This window comes from Cynoglossus semilaevis, chromosome 7 (assembly GCF_000523025.1).
Source record: "Cynoglossus semilaevis isolate Cse_v1.0 chromosome 7, Cse_v1.0, whole genome shotgun sequence".
Lineage (NCBI taxonomy): Eukaryota > Metazoa > Chordata > Actinopteri > Pleuronectiformes > Cynoglossidae > Cynoglossus > Cynoglossus semilaevis.
In genome coordinates, this window is record NC_024313.1 from 3928774 (window position 1) to 3955519 (window position 26746).

At 39.2% G+C, this 26746-nt stretch overlaps 1 protein-coding gene across 1 annotated transcript in view; it reads right to left on the reverse strand.

The window, feature by feature from the left end:
* Positions 1 to 881: 881 nt before the first annotated feature.
* Positions 882 to 26746, reverse strand: part of akap7 (A-kinase anchoring protein 7) — a 27840-nt gene continuing 1975 nt past the window's right edge. Inside the window, exons 6-11 of the mRNA XM_025057047.1 lie at positions 26654 to 26739; positions 25387 to 25547; positions 23177 to 23289; positions 22698 to 22744; positions 22068 to 22168; positions 882 to 3518 (exon numbers count right to left, since the gene is read on the reverse strand). Of these exons, the coding sequence (XP_024912815.1) occupies positions 3304 to 3518; positions 22068 to 22168; positions 22698 to 22744; positions 23177 to 23289; positions 25387 to 25547; positions 26654 to 26739 (723 nt within the window). The 3' untranslated portion in view covers positions 882 to 3303. The remainder of the gene's footprint in view (positions 3519 to 22067; positions 22169 to 22697; positions 22745 to 23176; positions 23290 to 25386; positions 25548 to 26653; positions 26740 to 26746) is intronic.

Consider the following 26746-nt stretch of genomic DNA (forward strand, 5'->3'; position numbering starts at 1 on the left):
CAATCAGCATTTCTCCATGTGACACAGATGAGTCTAATGCTATAAAACAAACTGTGAAATAAAGGAGCTGGTTGTTGTTAACAGGCCGCTGACCTCATTTCACACTCACATCTTTTCTTCATGTAATAATCCTGATGTGAGAATAAACAAGTAAACATCCCCACTGCTGTTCATTTACATGGACTGATCCCTGATTCTCCACACCACAGTTTTCACTTAACATGTGTCTGATTTTCTAGTATCTGTCAGATCTGCTTTTTTTTTTAATTCTTAACAACCAGGTAAAGAACTTCCCATGACAACTCAACACTATTTACGAACACATTATTACAGTATTTTCAAATGTTTCCAATGCACAAACAATAAAAGCATATTGGTTCAATTCTTCAACGTAGCTACGATGGACTGGAAATTAAGCAAAGTAACTAAGAAACTCACTAATACTGGATACAAGCAGCTTTAAAAATACATGTGTAGAAATTTATACTGTGCTTTTTTTAATTACAGATGCTAGAGCCCTTGCTGGATATACAAAACATCTAAAGCTAGAGATGCTAATGAATTTGTCATTTCCTGAAATAATCTTTTAAGCTTGCACCACTAACTATAAAAAAGATATGACATTTCAGAGACAATTACTGCAGTAAAAATGCCAAACTGTCCTCTGGCTTAATCACCAGTCATCAAAACAACTGCAATAAATATATACTTTTCAAAATCCTCTTCTTCACACGCTGCATGAGGAGGCAGCGGCGATTACCTTCGACAACGTTGACATTCGTTGTGATGTCAAAGCAGAAAATGCATCGTCCGCCCACGCGTCTGAGTCGGAGCTGAACCACGCGTCGATCTGGACTGCAATCAGAGGGCAGAGGATGATATTGGTTCTGGATCTCATTTCCTGTTTTATTGATCAAATATGGCAGGACATGTTATACCAGGGAAAGACAAACAGAAAGGACAAGTTCGTCCTCACACTCTCTGTTTTACAACTGAGAAGGACGGGCATTTCTCTGAGGAACGGTGATCAAACATCACACACACACACACACACACACACACACACACACACACACACACACACACACAGATACACATGGAGAGAATAAACACACAAACCACCAGGACTACTCATGTATTAAAGGGGAGTTTTAAGGAGATTAAGGATCCGGTGACAGTAATCAGATTAAAACCAAAATGTTTAAAGTCCACTTTGAGACAGAGTTTGTCTTTGTTGTTTATGTTTCAATGAAGCAACAGGGTTTTACAGAGATGATGGAACAGGTTCTCTTTTTACAGCTGCTTATTCTAAAGTGTAATAAACTCATCAGACTGAAGCTGTCAGCTCAGTCTCCCTTACACACACACGGATGAAGAAGTAACAAAGGTAATGTCCTTTTTTTTTCTTTTACTTCCAACTCAGGCAAAAAACTCCTCACACTTCCATGTTGATGAACGGTCTTCAAATGGTGATCCAACAACTACGCTCTAAAAATGAGATTATTTCAACCAGACAAATCAAAGTTCTGTGCTTTTCTTCTTCTTCTCAAGTTCAACTGAAACCACAGCTTTAAAAAAGTTCCATTTCATGCAACTGTAATTTTTTTTCTGACAGGGGATTCATTCTGCTTCAACAAAATCAACAAATGAAGATCATTAAAAAGGAAAACGAAATATTTTAACTGTCAGAATCAAACTTTTCCTCCAAGTTGTTTTGATGACTTTTTCTACATCTGGACAGAAGATTTAGTTGCTGTCAACTGAAACTCCCCATTAAGTTTATCACCATCATAATAGGGGGTGGTTTTAAATTCTAAAACTTCTAAATTAACACTGAGCCGAACTGTGATTTAGCAAGACTAAAATAACTACATTTCTTTTGAAAATACCATACCAAGAAACCATAAAACAGATTTTGAACAAAGATTATTAATATGAACTTTTTCCACAAAGGAAACAGAGGTAATAAAGGAAATCCTCTGATTTATAGCACTATTTTTAAGCTAAGCACCATTTTGTGTGAAATTGACTCTTGGTAGTTTTTAGTGTTAGTCATTGATGCACTTTTATTCATATATATTAACAAAAGTCAAATATTGTTAATGGAACCAACGGAACAATCCAGACTTTGGGCTTTTGGGAAAATCCTAACCTGAATTTATCTTTAACCCTAATGATTGTCTTAATGCAGCCTTGGCAGGACAATAGTTCTGTGATTTGATAGCAGGTCAGAGCTGGAGATTTGTTCAGAGAGACGATACTACAGGGAGAAGACGACAAAGATTGCAGACAATGTGACTGATCACAAGAAGGAATTCAAAGTGCTTTCAAACCACAGTCGCTTGTACACGCCGAGTTCTAACAAATTCAGTTTGACACTGAAACATGAAAAAGTTAATTTGTCACCATATTGACATTCAATGGTTGTCTGAGAAAACACAGGCAGAGAAAATTAAAAACATTTGCCCAAAGCTGTCTGGTTAAAGAGAGGAGTGTTTGAAGTGAAGGTGAACAAAGGATGCTGAGCTGTTTTAATCCAAACAGTTTGTGAGCGTGAGGTCACAGTGAAACCCTGTGTGAAGGCGTCTCTCTGGAGTGAGGACTACTCAAACTAAAATAATAATATTCTTATCTGCTTGAAGCTCAACATCAAAATCAAATGTCGAGCAAGTGTGACTTAAGTCAAAGGACGGTAGGTTGACCAGGTATATCCATCATCAGGCCAACAGAAATGTATTTCTGCTGTAGAATCGAGCAGAGAGCTCACTGCTCTATATGCTCGTCACTACAAAAAAAAAAAAAAAAAAAAAAAAAGAAAAACATAAAAAAAAACAAGTGGTAAATAATCATCTGTTGGATTCCACTCCCTTTTCTGGAGGGACACTTCATGTAGTTTGGAGCAGCTGTAAAGGGAGGCAGCATCAGTTATGGTGATCACGTGAAAGTCCAGCTGTTTGGCGACTTCTTCCAAAGCGTCGGACTCCGTGAGTCGGATTAGTGAGTTACCTAGTAGACTTGGGGATCTGGTGTCTTCAGAGAGACGCCAACTCGCACTGGTTTTAAGCTACATAATCTATTCAACCAGCACTGTGTCAGGCCAGGTCAGAGGGCAGGAAGTGAGCTCGGCGGGCTGGCTGGCAGTGGTGATCAGCTAGCTGGTGGAGTTTGTTAGCAGGACTGTGCTGATCACCTGGCTGATCCAGGACTTCTGCTCAGACAGTGATTCTCCTTCTGTTCCGCCAGGACTGGCTAGTGGTCTCAGGGCAGCTGGATTTTCAGTCTGTGTGGCTCAGTTCAATGATGTCACTTCCTGTTTTCTGTGGCCGAGTTAGCTGGGGTCTTTGTGGCTGTGTCCTCTTCATCACTGGGGAGCTGCAGGGCCGTGGAGTTAGGCCCGCCCCCGTTCTGAAAAGTTTCCTGTTTGTACTGTTGCAAGGCACGGCTGACGGCATCTTCCACCAACTTCCTGTTGCCTCTCAGGAGCTCGGCCTCGTCCGGCTCAGAACGACGGCGTCCACCTGGGTAGAACAAGCACAAAAGATTAAGCTCCTTCACTGGTGTCTGAAACATGAACACGTTTGTCCCTCAGTTGGAAATATGCGACAGCTGGTTTCCAACGCTTGGTTTGGAAAAAAAAAGAAGAAAAAAATGATACCGAGACATTTTTCCAAGCTGAGGACAATGTTGACAACAAAGGTCAAGGGACCTCAGCTGGGTGGACTGCAGAAGCGCTGAGCAGCAGAATAGTCAAGTCTGCAATGCGTCAGTGGTTGAAATGAAACCACAAATGAAGAAAAATAGAATTTTAAGCATCAACGTTTGTCACATAATTATTATTCTTTAAAAAAAAAGATAAATACATTGTTCAGCCTATACTATATATATATTTATATACACACACATACATACAGTATATTATATAAAATAAAGCAGCTGATGTTTTCTCTGCTCTAATGATGAATTATTCCAATGTGACTTTAATTGCCCTGAGTGATGCAGACTCAATTCCAGCTCAGACTGCCTCCTGTAGTGTCCTTTTATGACAACAGGGACATTTCATTCCTATTTTTCAATGTTGAAAATGACAAAAGAAAGTTACTCGTTATCTGACAGTTGGAAATGACTACCATCAATCACTGTGGGTTGAACCCACGACAACGACAAAAATCTTAATATTGTTGATTAAACAAAGAGTCCAATTTTCCATACACGCATTTTGGTCCTCACTCCTCCCCCTCTGCAGTGTTTGACAACATAATTAATTCAACAAGTAAAAGTCTTTAGTGATCTGCTCATTGTGCTTTTAATGGAGACAAAATGGCAGAAAACCAGTTAGGAAAAAAAGAGAGAGACAGGCAGTCTGTCAATTATTTATGGCAAAGACAGAGAGTCTGGATGACGGACAGCCAGTAATAAGCTACTTGGATTGAGACTATTAAACACTACCTCGAGCATTGGTAGTCTCGTACACATACACGTACTGTACTGAGCTGAGCTGTGCATTACACTATATATTAATACATCATGACGGAGGCCAAAGGTAAAAACCCAGAGCTACTCTCAACACCACACTGTTCCACTGGGAACAACGGTTGGCTTACATCTCAGAACAGCTTAGAGCTCTATGGTTCGTTAAAGAAGCAGGCGTTAGTCAGGAGACGGGCAAAATCGTACACAGATCTTCCATAGCACGGCGGAGCAGAGTAATTCTCAGGGGGTCTAACTAAGCAATAGCAGACCGAGAAACATTCCTGAGACAATACACACCACGGTTCTTAGTCTGACAATGAACACACACAATAGAGATGCTGCACAGAAAACCGTATGAAGAAAACAATATGAAATTTGTGTATATATATGCATATATATAGATAATAGGTAGGAGCCCCCTCATCCCACAAAGTCCTTCGTGTCATCATTGTTTTTGAGTCCTAGAACACAGAGCCTTAAACAGATAAACGTCACTGCCACTTGCAACCAGCTCACCACAAACCCATTTTCCTGACATGAATTATGCATTTGATGAATTTGTGTTATTTACACCAAATGTTAAGCAGGCTAACAGCTTGACAAACAGAGAGTAGAATTTGACGGACCAGAGGGCACCAGAATACTCATTCATTTTTTGCGACACCATGTGTTCACGTCGGCTAATTTCTATGCTAATTCAGTCTGTGTCCAACTTGATGTTCTGTTGTAGTACAGCTAACTACCTAACTAACTTTAACCACCGTGCTTTGTATTAACTGCAGACAGTTAAGGAGACTCTGACATCTGCCTGCTGCAGTACAAAGCATGTCTTCCTTCGGGATGCCAGTGTACTCAATAAATATTTGAAATCAGTCTTTCGCAGCTAACCTGAGACATGCAGTAACACACACTTTATGGTCAGATGTTTGGTCATATGAGTCTGTTCTTATCACCATCTTTAGTTTTCTAGCTGATCACCTTATCTCCAGTGTTTTGCTCCTGGTCTTTGTGTGGAATAATCACATGGTCACATACAAGACTCCTTTTATTCAGTGCTTACATGGGCAAGACCCAGAGTCCTCTGTGGGAAAATTGTCAGGAAAATATTTGTTGAGGCACAGTTAAACATGAGAACACTGCAAAAAAAAAAAAGTAAGTCTGTTTAAACAGCATTACTGTCAGAGCAGCTCCAGGACGGGCTGTGAACTGGAGGAAGTTGCAGCATCATGCAAATGTGAAGCGTGTGAAAGTCAAACATCAGCACGTAAAGCTGACGGAGATAAATTATGGCATCTTTGTGTTCAAGTGGAAGAACACAGGGAAGTTGTTTAACGACACTTTTTACAGTCATCAAATAAAGAACAGATAAACCCACAGAGACCCATGTTACTATAAAATAAATGTTTTGCTGATTTCTGAATAGGCATAACAGGCTACGGCTTCATTGACTGACAGTCAGATGGTCTAATCTATAAGACTATACAAAGGAACAGGGCAACCCTTCTGACACCACTATCATTAGCATTCCTGAACGAACAGCTAAATTCCTCCTTCAGAAAACGACTACAGTCTAATATGTTTGTGGTGGGAATGGAACAGAAACATGGGGATGACTACAGAAGAGCAGTGCAGCATTAAAAATACATAAGATGAACAGAAATCGTTTTTATTACCATTTTCAGGTTATGCTAATGAAGATCTCTATATCTGCTACCACTACTGTCATGGTTTTCATGTTCTCCAGGTGTGATTTTAGGATCGTTTCAACCTGGGGAACTGTGAAAGTAAATTAAAGTAAAAATATTCTAACTTGTCATGATCCAAATCCACTGACTGTCAGTCTGCCAAAACGCTGCAAGACTCACACAGGGTAAAAATAAGGTACAAGAACATTTTGTTTCAAAGATGGAAAAAAAGCTAACAAAAATGGCAATGAGTGTCTTAGAAAGATTAAAAAGAATAAACTGTCATCTGGTTATAAATGAGGAACATAAATGGCATATACAGACACCAAATCCCTCTGCAATCTCTATTAATCAGTTCAGTTTCAGCTGTGGTTATTAACATTCAGAGAATATCAGATAGTCATTCTAAACCCTACGTAAACAGACGCCTGTCTGTCGTGTGGCTGGTGTTGTCTTGGTGAGAGATTCTTAATCAGCCTGGTTCTGACAATGACAGGGGAGCTGCCCTCTCCTTTAATAACACACACACAGACAGACAAGGGTTATTTTTCCAACCAATTTCACAGAAACCAGCCTGTCAGCAGAGGGACATCTCTACCTTCACCTTCTGTTAGACGGCGTCGCACTGGTGTTTGACTCAACACTTCACACACACAGATCACCACCGCTTTTCGAGGAACATTCCCTCACTATCACACTTGTCTTCTGCTTCTAACATCTTCTCGTCTTTACCTTTTCAAACCCTCTCTCTTTATCTAAATATTTTTCTTGTTTTCAGGCATCCCCCCCTTTTACCTATTTGCTGGAAGTGTTGTCATGGTGACAGGATGAGACCCACTTCAACTTTTAACAAGACAGGAGGCTGAAGAGAATTACCTCTGTTTTTTTGTTTTGCTTTAAGAGATTCAATTCGTTGGTTTCACGAGGTACCTGTTGTTGTTGTTTACCTTTTGTCTTAGTTAATTGTGTTCTTAGCTTATTTTCACCATTGTTTTATATAACATTTATTTTACGTGTGCAGACATGTACTCTTTATACAAGCTGTAGTTAGCCATTGTACCACATAAAATATCCAAAACAATACGTAATGGAAAACATCAACATAATACATTAGCAGAAGCTGAGCGACCGGTAACCACATCCGTTTCATATTGTATTTGTGATTGATTATTCCGTCACATAACAGGGTTTACTGGTGAATGATTAGAAATACATGGATACACAGTTGGAGGTTGAGTATCTTAAAAGCCTGTTGGACCATCGGGTGTTCAGGACTACATTAATCAACCTGGTGTTGCTAAGCTGAACTGTTTTAATCAACACAATCCAAAGCTACAAGTTAGAGAGCTGGCAAATATAACTGACAGCTGAATCATCCAATGAGAGGATGGCCAGGTGCCCACGCTGACGTTCTTTAACATCATGAGTCAGTGCTGTTTATCGTTGCCCAGTTCTGTGCTCCAGTGGACTTCAGAGATGTACAATGCACACACAGAACAAGTAAAAACCTCAATCCACCCTTTACCAGCTTTTTTGATCATTTATATTAACTGTTAACTAATCCTGTGAGAAATCCATTTTTCTGTTACAATATATATATATATATATATATATATATATATATATATATATATAAAAAACAGTCACTTTAATTATCATATCCATCATTTGCACGTCTTTCTTTTTCCCCTCCTCCAATACACTGTTTGGAAATATAACCCTACACTGTTACAAATGCCTGTGTGTAGTTTCATATCACAACTGCTGTGTGTACGCTTTTTCTATTAAGGTTTCCAGCATCACAGTTTGTCTTTGTCTGCTCTTCCCCTGAGCTCCGCTCTGCTGTAATTCACTTTGTTTTGTAAAAGAAAACCATTTTAACATGACTTTAAACTCTATTACATGTTTATTTATCTTGCTTTGCAACAATTTTATCCTCTATATCACCCGAAGTCCGGCTATTTGTTGGATCAAAGCTGACATCCTGTAATGCTTTCGAATCCTGAATGCATTTTTATTTTTTGTACTTTCCAGCGTATATGAGTAATTTAAAAGCAGCTCCTTTGCAGAAACTACCCAGACACAGAAACCTCAGATGTGCATGCAACATCAAAGGGAGCCAGAATAATCTCATTAGAAACCTTGAATTCAATTAATTGGAAACAGAAACCCTGCTGATTACGTTCACATCCATCACATTTATTTGCTGCTATTGTCAATTTCATCCCACTTTGAATCAGCTGATTTCTGCAAAGCTTTAGTGCACAGATTTGAGGAGACAGTTAGAGGAGAAAATCTGGTGACAGGAGGATGATAAATGAAGGAACAGGGAGAACCGGCCACAGGAGGAGGGCAAAAAGGAGGGTAAAGTGTGTGACATGAGGAAGAGGATGATGCATAAAACAACAAAGACATAAAAAAAAGAAAGAAGTAGACGAGACGGGAATAAACAAAGTGTAAATGAAGGAGAAAGTGGTGGGAACAGTCAGGGACAAGGTTGGAAGAGAAGAAGAAAACAGGAAAGAGAGGAAGGACGGACCTTGAAATAGAAATAAAAGACAAGGACGGTTGGGATTGAAGAGGCTGTAAATCCTCAGGGATCTGTGAGGGTAGAGCTGTTATTGCAAAGTGATTACCTCAGGAAATACCAGAAACATTTAGATCTATAATAACCAGAAATAAACAAAATGACAGTTACTACAAGCCTGTAAAGAGAGTACATGTAAATGATATTTAAACCTGAGGTGAAAATAACCTAAGAAGACGATTAGCTACTACAAACTGTTCCAGGCATTCTGACAGATTGAATGCTAATGTAAAAAAAATAAAATAAAATCTGAATTTATCCAGATTATGGTCAAAGTTGTGTCTTTAGATGAACTATAAAGTAAATTAACTTAGTGGCTAAATAAACTAGAGTTATTTAAACTAAACTAAACTTTCCCATCACACACTTTGTTAATTTAGAAGGAATACAAGCCATTTGGATGCTTAGAACCAGATTCTTCAGCTTCATAAAGCGTTCATCTTTTTTAACGTTTGCGTAATTTCAGATAATTAAGCAATGAAAAATAATTACATTTTTTTTTACAATCACTCATTGTTGCTATAATCGAGTTTCAGGCCTCTTGTGTTCAGAATTTTCAGGACCTCCTTCCTGAATGTCTGACTGACAATTTCATGGCTGATAAATTTCCTCCAGTGAGACAGGGAACACCATCAAAGCTCTATTTTCATACTCGCACCATTATACAGCACGAGAAAGAAGAGCAATCCTCTGGTAAGAAATAGAGGGAGGCTGTGAAATAGCATGAATTGGGACCACGTGACCTGAGGCTTTGTATTCATGCACTGGTGGTATAAAAATGTAATTTGGCGTAAATAATAAAACTGCTGGCAGTAAAGTGTCATTTTTTACCATGCTTACCGCCACGTCTGGCTGTGTTTAGTGGTGGATGCGAAACTGACAATAAAATATATTTGTGTTCCATTTTTCACTGTTCCAATTAAGCTTTAAAAAACACTACAGAATGATAGCAAGAAGAAAGTTTAGTGTGATGATAAATCTGGACCATTTATCACAATATGGATAGAAGAATGATGAACACGGACCTAAAGAAGGAAGTTTGGCTTGTGTGGTGTAATCCAAAACACTGGCTACTGTAGCTCATAAAGCTAAAAAGGTTCACTCCCCTTCTGATAAAAATGTGTTGGGTTTTGGCAGCAAAAGGTGGACAATATAAATTATAAGCTAAATCCCGGCTCGCCCAGTCAGTAAAGCATGAAGTCGGCCGCGGGGCCGGGTGGTTAAACTGCTTGTTATCGACAAGCGATGGGCCACACAAACACAAACATCGAGCTCCACCCTTCAGCGTGAATCAAACAGGACAGAGACCAAAGACTGTGCAGTGTAAATATCTCATTTTGATTTCTAACCTCCACAGGATACTGAGCTGCCTCATTCTCTGTAGCATGTGTTTTTATTTTTATCAATGCACCTCTGTCCTCTGAGTCAGAACCCGACTTGGTGCAAAGAGCAGTCCTCTCAGGATTTCAGGGACAGCTCCCTCTGCCTAGTGACCCAGCTCACTGAGCTGTCACTGGCTGTCAGAGCTGTACAAAAGATGTGCACAAAGGATAGTCGTGCAGTAAGAAAGGGTGAACATAGAGACAGCTTTAATTAAAAAAAATAAAAAGTAATATATATATATTTGTCAGAAAGGAATGAATGGGGAAAGAAAACAGGATGAAGTAAGAAAAACGATGCTTAGTGAACAGCTCTTAAGAGCACACAGAGGAAAGTTCGCCCATCTTTATATAACATTCGTAAGCTAAACATTTCAACACACAGGAAAACTCCAAAAAAAAAAAATAAAAAATAAAAAAATAAAGATATCTACTCAGTTGCTTTAATGATAATGTCTGCAGTAGCTCTGAGCAGGGGCCAGTATGATGCCTTTATCTCCATCTGTGTCTGGGCTGCTGGTCTTTCTGAGATTAAAATGGACAACACACACACACACACACACACATACACACCATCTTCACAAACTGGCTGAAGAAGAACAAACAAAACGTCATCACATATATCATCTCTGCCGTATTTGTTGAGTCACCTGAGAAGTGAATTAAACAGAATCCAATCTCAAAAACAACCAAGCAACTGAACAAGAGCTGTAGCTGAAAGAGAACCGCGACTAACAAAGAAATCATAAATCAAATCCCCATGTGGCCATTTAAAAACTACTTAGACTCATTATGATAACATCATATTATAATAGCATATAAAAACAGTAGACAGTAAAGTAGGTACTTTTACCTCGCAGCATGTAAGGATAGAGTTCTAGACTATTGCCAAAGTTTTCTTGAGCAGCATCAAAATATATGAGAACTGTGCAAAATATAGGGGTTAAAAATCAAATATATAGAAACTACACATGTTTATGCATTTGTCAAGACCTGACAGCTCCAGCTGATGATGCTGCTGATGTCAGCTCTTCGTGCAGCAGCCGGTGGACTGCAGAAAATGCCTAAATGTTTGGCTGTGCTTTTAAAAAGAATTCTATTAGAAGGAATATTACTGCAATACAAGCTGGTGTTTTTAGCTGTAAAGGAGTGCATGCATTTTGAGCTTCATTTAACATTAAAGAAGTCACTGTGGATCGACCAGCCTGCTCTGCCTAATGACTAGGAGGAAGAGCTGTGACAGATTAATTTAGTCTGAACCATGCGAAGATTTCCTGATAGGAAAATAAACATGTCAAAAAGGAGATTTTTTCAAAGGAGCTAAATCACAGCATTTGGTGCTTGCATGTCCCCGTGCAGTTAATGTACATTAGTCATGTGCCAGCAGCAGGTAGATGAAATGTTTAAAACACTAAAACCAGGTGGATCAGACTAAGTACAATATTTATAAATAATAGTTTGCCTCTGTATGTTGGTCAGCTGAGACTACAACGACTAGTTCAGGCTGAACTCCGTCTGCTGCCAAGTGTCTCCTGGGATTTGCTTCAGCTCCCTGTGCAGCCTTGGAAGGCTAATCCTTTCAGACAATGGACAGATGTTTAGAATGAATTATGTGATTAGGTGAAGACACTTTAACATGACTGTGACACTTTGTCACATTGTCCATGGTTGTTTTCACACTCACAGCACACACAAAGACAAACACACTCAGGCCACCGCCACATGCCCTGTCCTGGTCACGAGGACAAATGTCACACCACTTAAGCATCCTCTGACCTCACAGTCACCTTTCCTCACCTCTGCTTTTGCCTCAATTTCATTGCTTCCCTCTCAAGTCACTCCCCCTCCTGTCCCCTCACTGGGCTTCAATGCCTGCACCACTCTCTGCCTTTCTCTCGCTGTTTCTCTCTCTTCAGAAGTAGGGCACAGTGGCTCAACTGTTTATGGCAAAGCAGCTGCAAGCATGTAGAGAGAGTGAGCGTGTGAGCTAAAAGAGAGAAAGAGGCACATTGAGGGAAAACAGAACACAGTGAGATAGAGAGAAGAGCCAAAACGTTGTTTTGATGTACAGACACAGAGTTGGGTTTAATGAGTTTCATCCGTGCAGTGCGGCCCAGAACTCAGTCTATTTATTTTCAACATCACTGACTCTGCCGGTGTCAAAGTCTGTGTTTTATGACAGGTGGAGCTGCACGTCAGAGATCTAACAGGGTGCAGTGCAGACTAACACTGATGCAAAGAACAGGCAGCAAATCAATTTTTTACGACCTTTTTCCATTTTTGTTTAACCATCAGTTCAACTCACACATTAGAAACTACATAAATGATTAACCAACAGTGCAGCTTTACCATTTTCTTTAAAAAGCTTGAGTGACAGATGCATTATGAATGTGATGGCCATAATTCTAATACAGGAATCAGCATCCACTGTCCATTGACCATTTCTGTCAAGCGTTGACCTTGCTTCTGAGGTCATTCTGGGTTAAGACATAACCTAGTTACAGCTGTGATCTATGATGATGAAGAATGACAGGAGAGAGGTCGTTTTTTTCCCCTCAGTCTTTCCATACTGAAATATACAGTCAGCATTAAATGTGTCTGTTTGTAAATTCAAGCAGCCATTCTTGAGACAACACAGTCCTGCTGGCTAACACCAGACTCAACTGAGAAAAACTTTCTTAGTGATTTACTTTGTTTCCGCGTCTCTTGATTTACAACAGCATTGATACAGATGCCAAAGAACTAAGACAGGAAATGTTTTTCAAGATGTGCAACATCTCAGCAGATTCATCAGTTGTTTCTGAATAGTTTGGTATGGTAACAATAAGACACTCAAACGTCTTTCCAAATAACTAGTAGAAACTATTTACATATGATTAATTAACTATTGAACTACATTCATCGGTTGAAGCCCTGCATTGAAGCCTGATAAATGTTTTCATGTATTTATCAGTTTGATATTTTCTATAAGATCTCGTGGTTAATGTAGTGAATTGTATCAAGATTACCTCTACGTAAGTCGTACTTGTGCAAATGGCGAGATATCGAGCTAATTGTTTACTGATGGACATTTATAATGAAATCTTCTTTGACTGAGAGAACTGTGCTTCACTCACTGACGTTGGTCGTGTCTGTGCTTCACTGAGCTAAACAGGCTTTCTCAATGACCTGAATTAGTTTTATATATTCAGTAGGTCTGTAAACCAGCTTTAGACTGATGTGAGTGTCATAGAAATCATTTAGAAAAGGTCACCAAATACATGGCTAAAGCTTCCCTTAAGGCTTTTACAATTCTCTGGTATTCTGTATTTTGAGAAAAAACTGGAACACAATTCACAAACTGACATTTTTATGTCATTCCTCCTAATAGCAGCTGAAGACAGTAGAGCACAAGAGAGATGACACTCAATATTTTTAATATTTGAACGTTGTTTAAAATATCTGAAATATCACAGAGGCAAGTAGATTAGAATGGTTTAAACCAGAAGCGTTTAAAAGTCTAAGAATACCAAAAAATGTTAAAAATGTCTTCATGTGTCAAAAACATCATTAAATGAAAATGTTTTAAAACAACTGCTCCCTGCTGATATTAGCAGACTGTACATGGTGTCATCAGTGACTCCTGGTACTTTATCCCAACAACAGTACCACGTTCAAAATACAGCCACCACACAAAGGGAAGTGCACGGCCACGCTCTCTTTTCCACACGTGCGCCGTTTCCATCTCTAGGTCAGACACAATCATGGATGTAGCCTCACGCACCGTCTGGGGACGCACACATACACGAGTGGATTATAGGCTCGTAACACATGCACACGGTCCCTTTTACAAGACACACACCCACGCTTGGAGACTGGAGCAGGAGACACTTACTGATTTTCTCCTCAGCTTGAGAAAAAGGGAAGCAGCACAGTTGACCCATGGCACCACCTTCCCTCTCCTCCTGTTCCCCTTCCCTTGCTTTATCCCTGTTCTCCTTCCCCCCCCTGTTTTAGGAACGGCAGATGGGAGCAGGAGTCCAGCTTCGTTCCGTCCCCCCTTTACTCTTTATCTCTGGATTTCTCTGTCTTTGTCAGTCTTTTCCCCTCGCATGTAAGACAGGCAGTCTCAACGAGGATGGCAGCTACAAAACTGTCCCTCCCTGTCCCCCCGGTGCAGCCCTGGTGAAGACAGAGCAGGTCAGGAGACGATGAAAAAAATAAGCGAGTAGCTCCTTGCTCTCGCTCTACTTTGCACTGCCACAGGGAGGAGGGGTGTGTGTGTGTGTGTATTAGAGAGGGCCAGAAGGAGAGGGGAAAAGAGTGAGAGAGGGAGGGAGGGAGTGAGAGAGGAGAATAGAGTAGCTGGGCTGTGAGGATGGTTTATGTGCGGGAGACGAGCAGAGGATTTTAGTGTTTTAAATTAGAAAAACACATGAAGAGTGTGCGTGTAGGATATACAAGTCTGACAGTGTGTATGTGAGGAGACGCAGATGCACGAGTGGGGAATGCGATGTGCGAGCCAAGCTTGAGTAATTGTATATTTAAGAAACTGAGAGTCGAACACTTGGGAGTGAGGACAGTGTATATACAAGTAAACAGTAGCGGCGTGTGAAGGGAGAGACAGGAGACAGCACTGTTTAAATGACTGTACATGCATCTCTGTGCGCAGGGGGAGGGGGGACCTACAATCTCCACCCACACTTGTCACTGTATATCGAATAATGGTTGTTGAACAGCCGTCGGCTGAAGCCTGCTGATGCATTTATTCATGCTATTTATGTGACCTACATTAGCATTAGAATGGGATCAAAGGGTAGAACGTCTACACAAAAAGTCCATCAAACCACATTGTTAAAAGCTGATACACATACAGCATGTGCCAAGGTCAAGCAAGGATTATAGTTACTCCAAAGCCAGTGATTCCCCTTACTGAGTCTGGGGCTGTGACGTGGTAATCTATTCTAAACCACAGCATCTGGGAGTTGTAAGAACTTAAAGAAAGCAATGACAAATATGGCAGAAACCACTACTGTATGAGCGTGACCTTTGAACCCTTTCATGTTTTGATAGGACATGAATGTCCTACAACTGTCTGCCACTGAATCAAACGCTGCTGCCAGAGTCTGTATAGGCAGTACAGGCAATACTTGGACCAGGTAGAACTTGCGCGTACATACTGAACTGAACTTGACCCGAGTGAGTAATGTGAGTTTGGAAAAACCTCCCTCAGCTTCACTTGTGCTCCGTGAGCTTCAGCTACAAAGTTTACTGCCACAGTGTAAATATAAAGACAAATGCTACTTTAGCTTTTGTGGAGTTTTTGTGGATTGTAGTTCAGTTGTTTAGTTGAACAGCTGCAGCACTATAGAGGACTCTAGGGCCAAATAGGGGAAATCGAATTTAACTGAAGATGAGATAGCCAGGAACATCGCAGCTCTAAATGAGAAAAACGGCAAAGTGAGAAGTTCCTACAGCGTATTCTATACTAATGAGACCATTACTGCTGATTTAGATTTAAAAATCATTGGGCAGTGCACAGCCATTTGTCTCCAACAAGTCAATATCCAAATGAATGTATGGCCTGTAAAATGTTTCCACAATGTTTCCAAGGCTACATCCGACCAATAAAACAGGTTGAAAACTCCGTCACTTCTGTAGAGTATGTAGAGTATGACTCTTTACTAACTTGATTCTTACTGACTGCTGGTTCTTTGTATATAAAGTTCTTTTTCTGGACTTAATGCCCTGACAAATGACAGTGCAATTAGATGAGCATTATACGATTATTAGTTCATAAATGTATCGTCTACATGGATGCATAGTTTCGCTGAGCAGTTTTACTCTACAGTAAGTATTATACAGTTTTCCAGCAATAATTCAGCTCAGTGTGGCACTTTGATATAATGATCTCTAAAGGGCACTCACGGTCGGAGGTAAGTGTTTTTCAGCTGCATGTTTCACACGTTTATTGAAATGCTGTTTGAACAAAGGAAAGAAAACCAATCCGCCGCCCCCAATGTTTAACTTTACTGGTGCACTTGCTATAAATCACCTTTGAGTCAAACAAACAAAGGTGACCCCCTGCAGCTCACCACCACTATGGCAGACCATATCAAGGTTCTGAACCTGCAAAAAAATAGACAGCAAAGAACATTTTCAGCACCACTCTGAAGAAGCAACATGAGCGAGAACTGGCCGAGGGCGTTGTCAAAAGCACATCTCATCTCAGGATCACCGAGCGTTTACAAACAAAAAATGGTTGCAGAGGTGTAAAGCTAGGAGGTGGTTGGTTTAAACACACACACATACAGCAGAGATACGCTGGGCTCAGCTGTGTGCCTTTTCAGACATGCACAAACACTGACACAACACACGCAGGCATTCAGCAGCAGTTTATACGTCCTTCCTACAAGCACAGTGCTTTCACTGAAATTAATGTATTATGATTTTACAGTGAGCAACAATGATGCAAAAAAATACCCAAGTTTACACTATGCTATTGTTGCAACAATCAGGTATGTGTATAGAGCTAAAAGAGCCTCGGTGCACAGTCACGAGACGCCGTTATATTCACAAAGACAGAGACGAATGCAGACTACTGATAGCTGGGTTTTCTGTTTATCGTAGCACTTATTTGAATAATTAAATCTAGACAAGCTCGCGAACAAACAAAGACACACAGGCACCACTGCACACACCGGAAGACAAAACAGAAAGCTGCTGTGTGAGGTGAATAATGTTGATGTAGTGTGTTACATTCTTGTTAGAGTAGCATTTCTACTTGAAATGTACAACAGAAGTGTAAATTTGCTGTAGTGTTAATACACAGAGACAGAGAGAAACAGAGTGGACTTGAGTAGAGTGGATTTCACAACTTCTATCCATGCAGTGTCTGTTCAAGATTTTAAATGTTTGTTGTGTAAAATTTACATCAGTAACTACTCTTAATGTACAAGGTAGAGCTTTACCATGTCACTGTGTACTGTGTCAAGTTTTACTTGAAATTCTCAGAGGCTCTAATTCACAGTTAAGCTGGTTAATTATTGTTGGTTGACTTTTTTACATTATAAATAGTCACGCTTCACCCTATGTTCAGTTTTAAGCTTAATGAAATCAATTGATAAAATGTATCATTTGGATACAGCATTTCACTCACTCCATCCAACATCATATCTGACTACTTCAACTCGCCTTCGATCTGAAAGATTCTGCTACACCTGTTTTTTCTCCTACTTTGTGCTGCTGATCCTGTCTACTCTGAAATCTCTCCTCCATCACTCATTTTCACCCGCTCTATTCTCCGTGTTCAGACCTGATATTTTCCATTTTAATATTACTTCAACCCTTCTTTAACCCTTTTATCACTCACTACTGCAAGCACGGTGTACTCGGATACCTCTTTGTTATCATGTGTGCAGCACTCAATCCAGCTTTAGATGCCACTGAGAGATTAGGCTTTCTGCTCTTACAGGATGTCTTAGAATTGGGTTGATTGCATTATTGAGTATTGTTCCCGTAGGACTCAACAGATGTCTTTTTAGAAGGCTAGTAAAGATGGAGGTTTAATGATCAAGAGATGTGTCTTGATCATTAAACCTTCATCTTTACTAGCCTTCTAATTACATTTGATTATTGTCATGTGGACTATCAGATCTAATGTTATGGTAAATCACATTAAACTCCACAGAACAGAGACTCTTAATTTTCTATAGTAAATCAAAGTAACTATATTTCAACCTTTCAATAAGTAAAGATACAAGGTAAATAGAGGTTTCCCAGTAAATATCCTTTAAAATACCTGATCCAAAATTACATTCAAAACTGATATTACAATAATTGAATTTATGCAAATGTGAGAGTGTACATGGAGGAAGAACACTTTTTAGTTCAGTTCCATTTATTTTTTAAAGGTGCCCCCACTTTGGGAATCACTGTTTTGCAATGCTAATACATGTATAATCGGAGGTTGATGTTTAGCTAGAGCAAAGGTCATATTCATTTAAACGGTAAACTTAAAATAATTTTGCAAATCACCACATTAGGTTTTCTTATTCTTCACAAATTAATTTCTGAACAAAGGTTATGCCTTTATGAGGTAAATGTTAGTCACAAATGTATATATATATTTTATTATTAACAACACATGCCTATCTTTAGCTATTACCTCTATTTATCCTGGTCTTCTATGTGACAAAGCTTTTCAATGGTGTTTTTTTTTTGTTGTTATTTTTTTTACCTGCCGGCATATGAGTCACTGATTCCCTGATCAAAAATTAGCCCACTTACATGCAAATTAGTAATTTGTATCACCTGGCACTCTGTCATAGCTGCTGAGTGGAAAATGGACACTGCCAGAGTTTGAAAAAAAAAAAAGGCCAGATAGCAGAGTTAGATCATAAATAAGTGACCTTTTCTGAATAAAATACCAAAAGGTCGCAGCACAACAATCTACCGTCATCTGTCTCTGAGCAGGAGCTGTTCCACTGTTATGCATTTTTCATGCTGTTCATTTGTGTCTGGTGATTCCTTATGTCTCAGAATGGAACACAGTGGGTGTGATGTTTAATTCTGCAAACGGGAACAAGTCAAGAGCGTTATTAGCACGTCACACATGGCAGTTTCTTTGACATTACTGTGAAATAGCCGTGAAGCAGGGCCATCTCAGATTTTAGATTTAAAGCTGCTTCTCTCTCCAAACATGTTTTCAGGACTAGGTAAAACAAAATCATTCTGCTGTAAGGATTTGTCGCAAAGGTCAAAGCAAATTCCCAAGAGATAAAAAGGTGAATGGTGCTGATGTATTGTCTGTCTCAGATAAATACATACAGTAGTTGAACGTGAACTAGCTACAGTCTGGTGTTTTGATTTATGATGCATTACTTTCAGCAGTCTGGAAAAAGGAGAAGGAGATGTGTGTGTGTGTGCCTCTTTGTAAATCTCATCCATCTGTCTGGGGGGGGGGGGGGGGGGGGGATCCCTACTACTGTCATGTTTTAGACAATAAGTGTTCAACACTGCAGAACTAAATCAGAAATTGCTGAGAAAAAGATATTTTTCAAATACTGTTTTTCAGAATAATAACTGTACCTATAAATCTTACATCACCTTTTGTAAACATTTTTAAATTTATAAAAACTTTTACAAAATAAAAATAAAAACTTTTAAAAATGTATAAAAGGTAAAAAAAAAACAAGGTCGACGGCACCTCCTGTGAGCTGCATGTTAATCCTTATGCTGAATGACACACTGCTGTTGTACTGTGCAGTTCCCAACGCGTGGGCCATAGCACAGTAGTCTGCTATAAGAGATCCTTAAGTATACTGTGGAAATTATTTTTTTTAATTAATTAGTTTGAAAACGAATATATTTTTGGTGGCAAAATATTTGTCTGCATTCATCTATGCAACTAGTAGGGCAATTAAATGCTCTCCCACCAGGTGGCAGCAAATTACTATAAAACAAAATGAGAGCCACAAAGCTCTTTGAAGGAGATCTTTTTGCACATCTCTCTTCCACTCCTCTGAGTATATCAACAATCTGTTCATCAAACAGAGTCAGGTGTAATTCAATTGTAAATTAATTGCGGGTAAATTAAAAATATGAGATCATTATAGAGGATATTATATAGTACAATACATTAAATAGTTGTTCCACATTGTGGTGGTGATCACGTTTGCTTACACATCTGCCTTACATGCAAAAAGTCCTGGGTTTGAGGCCCAGAACAGCCACATGTTTGGCTCAAAGGGCCAGCCTGTTGCAGCAGACCTACTGTTAACACAACAGTTTCCCTCAGTGTGGGATCAATACAGTTCAAATTATTATTATTTCATTACATACTTTCTGTGACATTTCAGTTTGCAGATGTGGTGTGGGATCTTTCAAATGTGAAATATGTGCCACAGAACATGGCCACACATTCACTTGAGCAGATTTGAATTCTAATATGGACAGTCCACAAAGCAACAACGCACACACACACACAGATTTACCATGGAGCCAATAACTGCAGAAATACATTATTTTAATATGACAACCACGCTGTCAGAACAGACTGAAAATAAACAGCCTCCAATTAAACAGCTCACTCATTCTATTTATTTATTCAAGTTATTGAAATTTCTCTGTCGGTCTCACTAAATTGTTACACGAGGAGCCATTGTTCTGCATCAGTGTCTTCAGTGAGCAATTGGTCTGTTGTGAGCGGGCAGATGAATTACTCTGCAGTGCAGAGAGTATGACATCTCTCCCTGATAATCACTGGCTTCTGGTTTCGTAATGATCTGCTATGAAAACCATCCATATTTAAAAAAAAAAATCTCATTGTTTCTATAAATGTTGCTAGTTTTTCTTAGTGATAATAAAACAACTCACACATTTCTCTGGGTGAAATATTCTAGATTACTGTTTGTTTATACTCCTATACTGTTCATTCTTTCCAGGCAAATAAACCTAATGTTCTACATTGGTGAAAACATCAGTTGCAAAAACAAGTTATGGAGACAAAAAACCAGAGATTACTCACTAGATATTAGACCTGACCTCAGGACAGACATGAGACAGAAGTCAATAAAGACCACGGCACTGTTTCTGTGGAGCTGTACACCTCCAACAGCTTTGTAACTATGCCAACTGTTGCTAACACATAAGATACTCATAAAAAAAATAAAATAATAAAATCCTGGTAATCCCATCACCTAGAAGTCCTTTGGGTTTCAACACTACCAATGTATCTTTCCTTAGGAAGTTTCCTTCCCTTGGTTCCTTATAGTACCATATACTTCACCTGTCCCATCAAAAACAGGTTATGATATTTTTATAATGGCTGTGATATTATAAACGACATCAACAGTGCAGTACATGACTCGGTTACTGCCACTGACCTCTAAAATCACAGAGCCTGGTGGAGTGCAGTTTTCTTGCCTTTCATTTATTTTGTTGTATTTTTCAGCTAAGACAGAAGCTACTTGATAGTGACAAGTGTAAAGTAAACATCTCCCTGCTCCGTCTCTAAACTCCCACACACGCTGTCACTCTTGTTTCTCTAACGGAGAGCAGTGATCCACAAAACACTTTGACAGTCCCACTCTACTTGTGCTGACAGCCCTCACACGCTCACACACATGTACATGAGGCAATTAGTGCAGCCACTTCACAGTGGGACTCAGGGAGTCACAGCTGATCCATCATATCCTGGACAGTGCATGTGTATCTCCATAGTAACAATGTCACCCCACATGGTTGTCTGTAGTTATTCAGATAACATCCTGTGTGCTACAAAACATGTACAGTAAATGCAAATAAAGGTATTGGTTATTTTGTGTTAACTAAACGGTCTGTGGTGCAGACTGTGTTGTGCAGCAGTTCATTAAAGGCAGACCAAGGTCAGACGCTTCTTCACATCGACGCAAATTGTGAATTATTTCGGTTTGTTCATTTTCATTTTTCTTCTTATTATCAAACATTACTGCCAATTGATCTTGGCTCACAACAAATTCAAATCCACCAAACTGTTGCATCTCCGATCTCTATGTGGGCTGTTGTGTTTATGATGCCAAACTGGATCAGAGAATGTCTAACACAAAGTGTTTACTAAGATTTGATTATGATGAGGTGTTTTATCTTTGGAGACACCAGTGAAAAGTAAAGATTTGCAGGCAATCAGAGAACAATGATTCTGTTGTCCTCTCTGGGACAATGGTGTAATGGCAAACCTGTCAAAGAAGGAACGCATGACCACAGAAATCTATAATTATCAGGGAGGGAAAAAAAAGACTGATGTAATCAACTGCAATAGGTAAAATATGAATACATGAAAAAAAATCCACACAAGATGCATTTGGTTTATTCACACTGATGTGCCGTTCTGTGACCAAAAGCACAAGACCACATAACCAAACTGATACGGGGAGACTTTGATGAATATTTGGCGCCCTCTAACGGCCAAATAATGGTTGTACTCACCAAGTTGTAAAGAGGTCTCAGTGTGGTAATAACCGTCTTCTTGCTTCTTTTTTAACATGGAGCAAAGATCCACCCTCTCCACCGTCTGATCTCCAAAGAATCTGGAATTGGCAGTAACATAAACAGCAGTTAAAGCACCGCTTATACCAAATAGGTTAAAGTATTTTTCAATACAGTACAGTACAAGTAATTGGCATCAGTAGTATTTGATTTATCATGCGTAGCTGTGGATTAATCATAATTAATCATGGTTAATCATAATTTTGGTTGTTTACTTTTAATCATCTTTAACCAAGAAAAATCAACATTTCTAAATATGACATTTATTGTATAGCCCAAACACCATAGTACTGCAGAAATGTAGTTTACTATAATACAGTAAAATGCCACCCAGCACATAAAACAGTTATAGAAATAATTATACCTGGGGGACATTCATATGTTCACATTTGTACTGTATTATTATCCATCCAACATTTAATGGCTGATAAAGCTTTCCTTTAGGATTTAAGGCTCCCTCCAAAACCCACAGCTCCTGGCTAAGGAATAACTGTTGTGGAGTACACGTTATACACATGTTTTAGTACTTGGTTTTTCAAGTACGTTAATTATGAGAAACAAAGCACCCACTTGTCAGAATAATTGGAGTAGAGGACTGGGTCCACACGCTTTATACCCTGAAGGAAAACAGAGAACATTTAGAGTATGTAGTCATATCTGTCTCTCTCTCTAAGACACACACAACAGCAGATAACAAGAAAAACATGCCGCCTGGTAGGCACCAGACAGGAAGTCATCAGGAGGAAAAACTCCAAGATAGATGCTGTTCTTCCTCTGACACTTGACTCCTGACCACTGCTCATCTTTGGTCCACTCACTTCAATTATAGATATATTTCATTTCACTCACAACATAAAACTTTAGCAAAAGCAAAAAAACAAAAAAAACAAAACAACAACAAAAACAGAAAACATTCAAACAAAATAAGTGAAATATAAATTAATGCATGTGGCTCTTAAACTTCACAACTCTATAAATGACAAATACAGGCAGTATTACGTTTGACTAAATAGGTGAATATATGAGTGAATGTTCAGATGCGATCCTACCTGTGATCGTAGCTTTGAAGCTCTGGACAGTTTCATAATGGTTAGATGGGGTTCAAACCCACGAGCGTCTCCTTGCAAAAGACCCTGTTCTTCAAAACGACTCCGGAACAACTCTGCAACAAACGATTATGCCGCCCTTAGTCAGAGAAACATTAGACGGATTAAAACCCATTACATCATAGACGCAGGCTATACATCCAATCCTGCAAATTAACCCTCTTAATTCTCCATTATGGATTTTAGTATAAGTCCTAATGGCAGGCTATATACTGGAGGATGCTGATGACTGACAGCCTGCGTCAGAGGATGTACAAAAAGGGCCTTTTGATGGAGTATGGTTTGACCTGGTGGACAAAGACAGACACGTAACGAGGGCGCAAACACAGGGCCCGGCTCCAAGGGCAAAGACGCACCTCCCAGCTGATGAGGCTCAGAGGAAAACAATGGAGGTATTTTTAGAAAAGGAGCAGTGTGGGGGAAAGAAAGGTTAGTAGATAATCAATAAGAGTGACAGAGTGAGAAGACGAGAATCTGACTTCATGCCTCCGCCTTCCTCTACTCTGCGGACAAACAACACCAATGTTTTGTTTTTCACATCAGAGTTGTAAATAGAACCTACTGGAAAAAAAATAAATGCGTCATTCCTGCAAATTCTAACCAATGGAAAATGATCAAATATTAAAGTCTGCATTTCTACACATCCTGTAGAAATGCAGTATTCTGACATAAAGAATAGAAGCCTTCATTGTTAATAGACTGATAAAACTTGATGATAAAATGAAGTGTTCACTTTTAAATATACAGACGGCAATATATTTGATTGTTTGAAGCACAAACACATACACCCCAGCCCCTCCGCTCTCAACATTTCACTGCTACTTCCTGCATGTAGCGCTCCACCTAATCCTGTGTGCTGAATTTAACCAAATGATGTTTAATGATATCATTCAATTTTGCGCTGAAGAGAAAAGTGATTACAAGAGCAGACTGGGTTCTGTTCATATGTTGATGTCAGACTTCAGGCCTCGCTGCAGCACACAGTCTGTAATCAGTCAAACATTAGGACAGTTGTGTTTCATGAGGCCACTTGTGGAGGGATGCCTGCTTACGTCTGCAGAGAGGCAGAAAATGTGTACATTTAATCAGAGGATTTAAAAAAAAGCCATCTCTTCGAGTGGAGAGACACGCCCACCCTCACTGCAAAGCTTTCTGGGAGTTCGTCATAAGACGCCAATCACGGTCTGTTGTTACCTACATTAAAACCTCACTGTCCTTCCAACTGATAACATGAAGAAAAAAAAAAGTAGGTAACATAACATTAGTTACCTCCAGTCATCAGCCAAGCTATGCTTGAAGAAATGAAATGCTTGTTTTGATTAGTTTGACTAAGATGGTTAGTGCAGGATTTGGATTAAGGTAGAATGATGGGAGATAAATGAAGAAATACACACTTCATCCTGCTACTCTGATAGTGTAGTGTAGAAATCAGTACACATTTATTATCCTTTAAATTCAAAAACTTGGCATCCGTTTTGGAAACTTTCAAACTAAAAATACAATTAATGTTTATTTAAACTGAGCGTCCTTACGTATCACTGTAACATTGAGAATCATCTTAGAACCAAGTAAATAACTAGTGATTACAAATGAATCACATTACGTCTGGTTTGTAACACATTTAGTGACAATTGAATTGAGAATTGATTAATTGCCACACACACAGTCCTTCCTATAACACATTTGTACCACATATATACACAGACTCATCATATTTTTCTTTTCTTTTTTTAAACTCACACTGGAGTCTTGTCAACAAGAAAATATTCCACCCACATAAATAATATTTGTTCGCAGATTGTCTTCGTTTATCATTCTTGTGAACCTGTGAACTTTGACTGGAGGATCATGAGTGTTAACCTCAGGGCTTACACCTGTCTAATCTTGGCCCGTCCATGTGAAAGCCCCTCCTCAATGAGCAGCTACCTTTAAGATGTGTAAAAATAAACCCTTTAACAATAAACGCCAATGAAACACAATTATTGTCAAGGAAAATACACGTGGTTCAACAAGGTTCAAATTTAACATTTTGTGAATAATAAATTTACAGCTCAACAAAAATAAATAATTTAGACACTGAGAATACGTTTGACAAACCAACAAAGAGTAAAAACGATAGATTGGTGTCCTGGAGTTGGACACTTGTCACTGACCTGCCAGGCTGTCCAGCGTGTGTCTGTGTTGTCCAGGGGCCAGCCCAAGAAACACCACCTCCTTCCTGAAGTGACTGATGCCTGAAAAGGGCAACACCAGGCTCCGCCCACCCAGCACCTCGGCCAATGAGGGCTCAATCTGACTGAGTATGCCTGCCGCTCTGAAAAGAACATGCACAGACACAACACACATAAATTCAGTGGAAATTCATAGCTAATCCTGTCTCTGGTATTATGTAAGAGGATTCAGTCATTCAAGTCCAACAGTCTTTGCTTGATGTAGATTAAGAATTAATGTTGTCCATTAAATCATATACAACAATACCTTCCTCACGTTACATTCACTCCACTCTAGAATATTAACATGAAAGTAGTAGCATTTACTGTAGGTCACGTTTGTTTCATGAAAACAAAAAGCACATACAAATACATAATTTGCAGCAGCAATACAACAACTGTCATTTACATTCAGCCAAAACAGAAAACAATCTCATGCTGAATTCAAAGGAGAGAACCAGCAGAAACCGACTTCGAACATTCCAAAGAAACACCGTAACTGAAAGAACTCAAACGTTCTTTGTTAATGCTACACTGAGACAGTTATTTCACAGAACACTAACACTCACGACTGGAACCCAAGCCTAGAAAATCAGGACTAATCTGTTTATTAGAAGGTGAAGAAGAAGGAAACAATGGTAATTACTGACTACTAAACACGGCTCTGTTTTTGAAAACAAGTCTCTGCTTTGCTGTCAAACCTGTAACGCAGGATAATAAACAGAAGCAAATAAATTTAATGGAGTGAACTTAAACCAAAAACATATCAAAAAGACCAATATCTTGGAGAATGTAGCATAATGAAGAGGAATTCAGGCTTGGATTAATGGATGAATAAATACATTGGCTCGTTACTTTTAGATATAAGAATAAAGAGAAGATATTTAGGTTCTCATTTTCATCTTTAACAATAAGTAGTCTGTAAAATAGATAAAATATGGGGTAACTGTGACATGACATTAAACTGGAGATATTTAAGCAGGATTAAAAAGAAAAGATAATCGGACTATAAATATATTATATTGTATATATGCAAATGTCCATCTTTAAAAAACAATCAATGCATTCTTGTTTGTGTGTGTTACACAAAAGAACCGCTCAGCATTCACTTCAATCTGCACTGACGGCTCCTCAGATGATGGAATCAATATTGCAGCATGTGTTGACATTGATAGTGTTTGTGTATGTGGCAGCATGTGCATCCACTCACTGGTCTATTTGCTCCTGATTTGCCAGATGGGTGACTAACAGCGTGATGTGAAGAGTTGGGACAGGGATCAAGGCTTTGGACAAACGGGGCTCC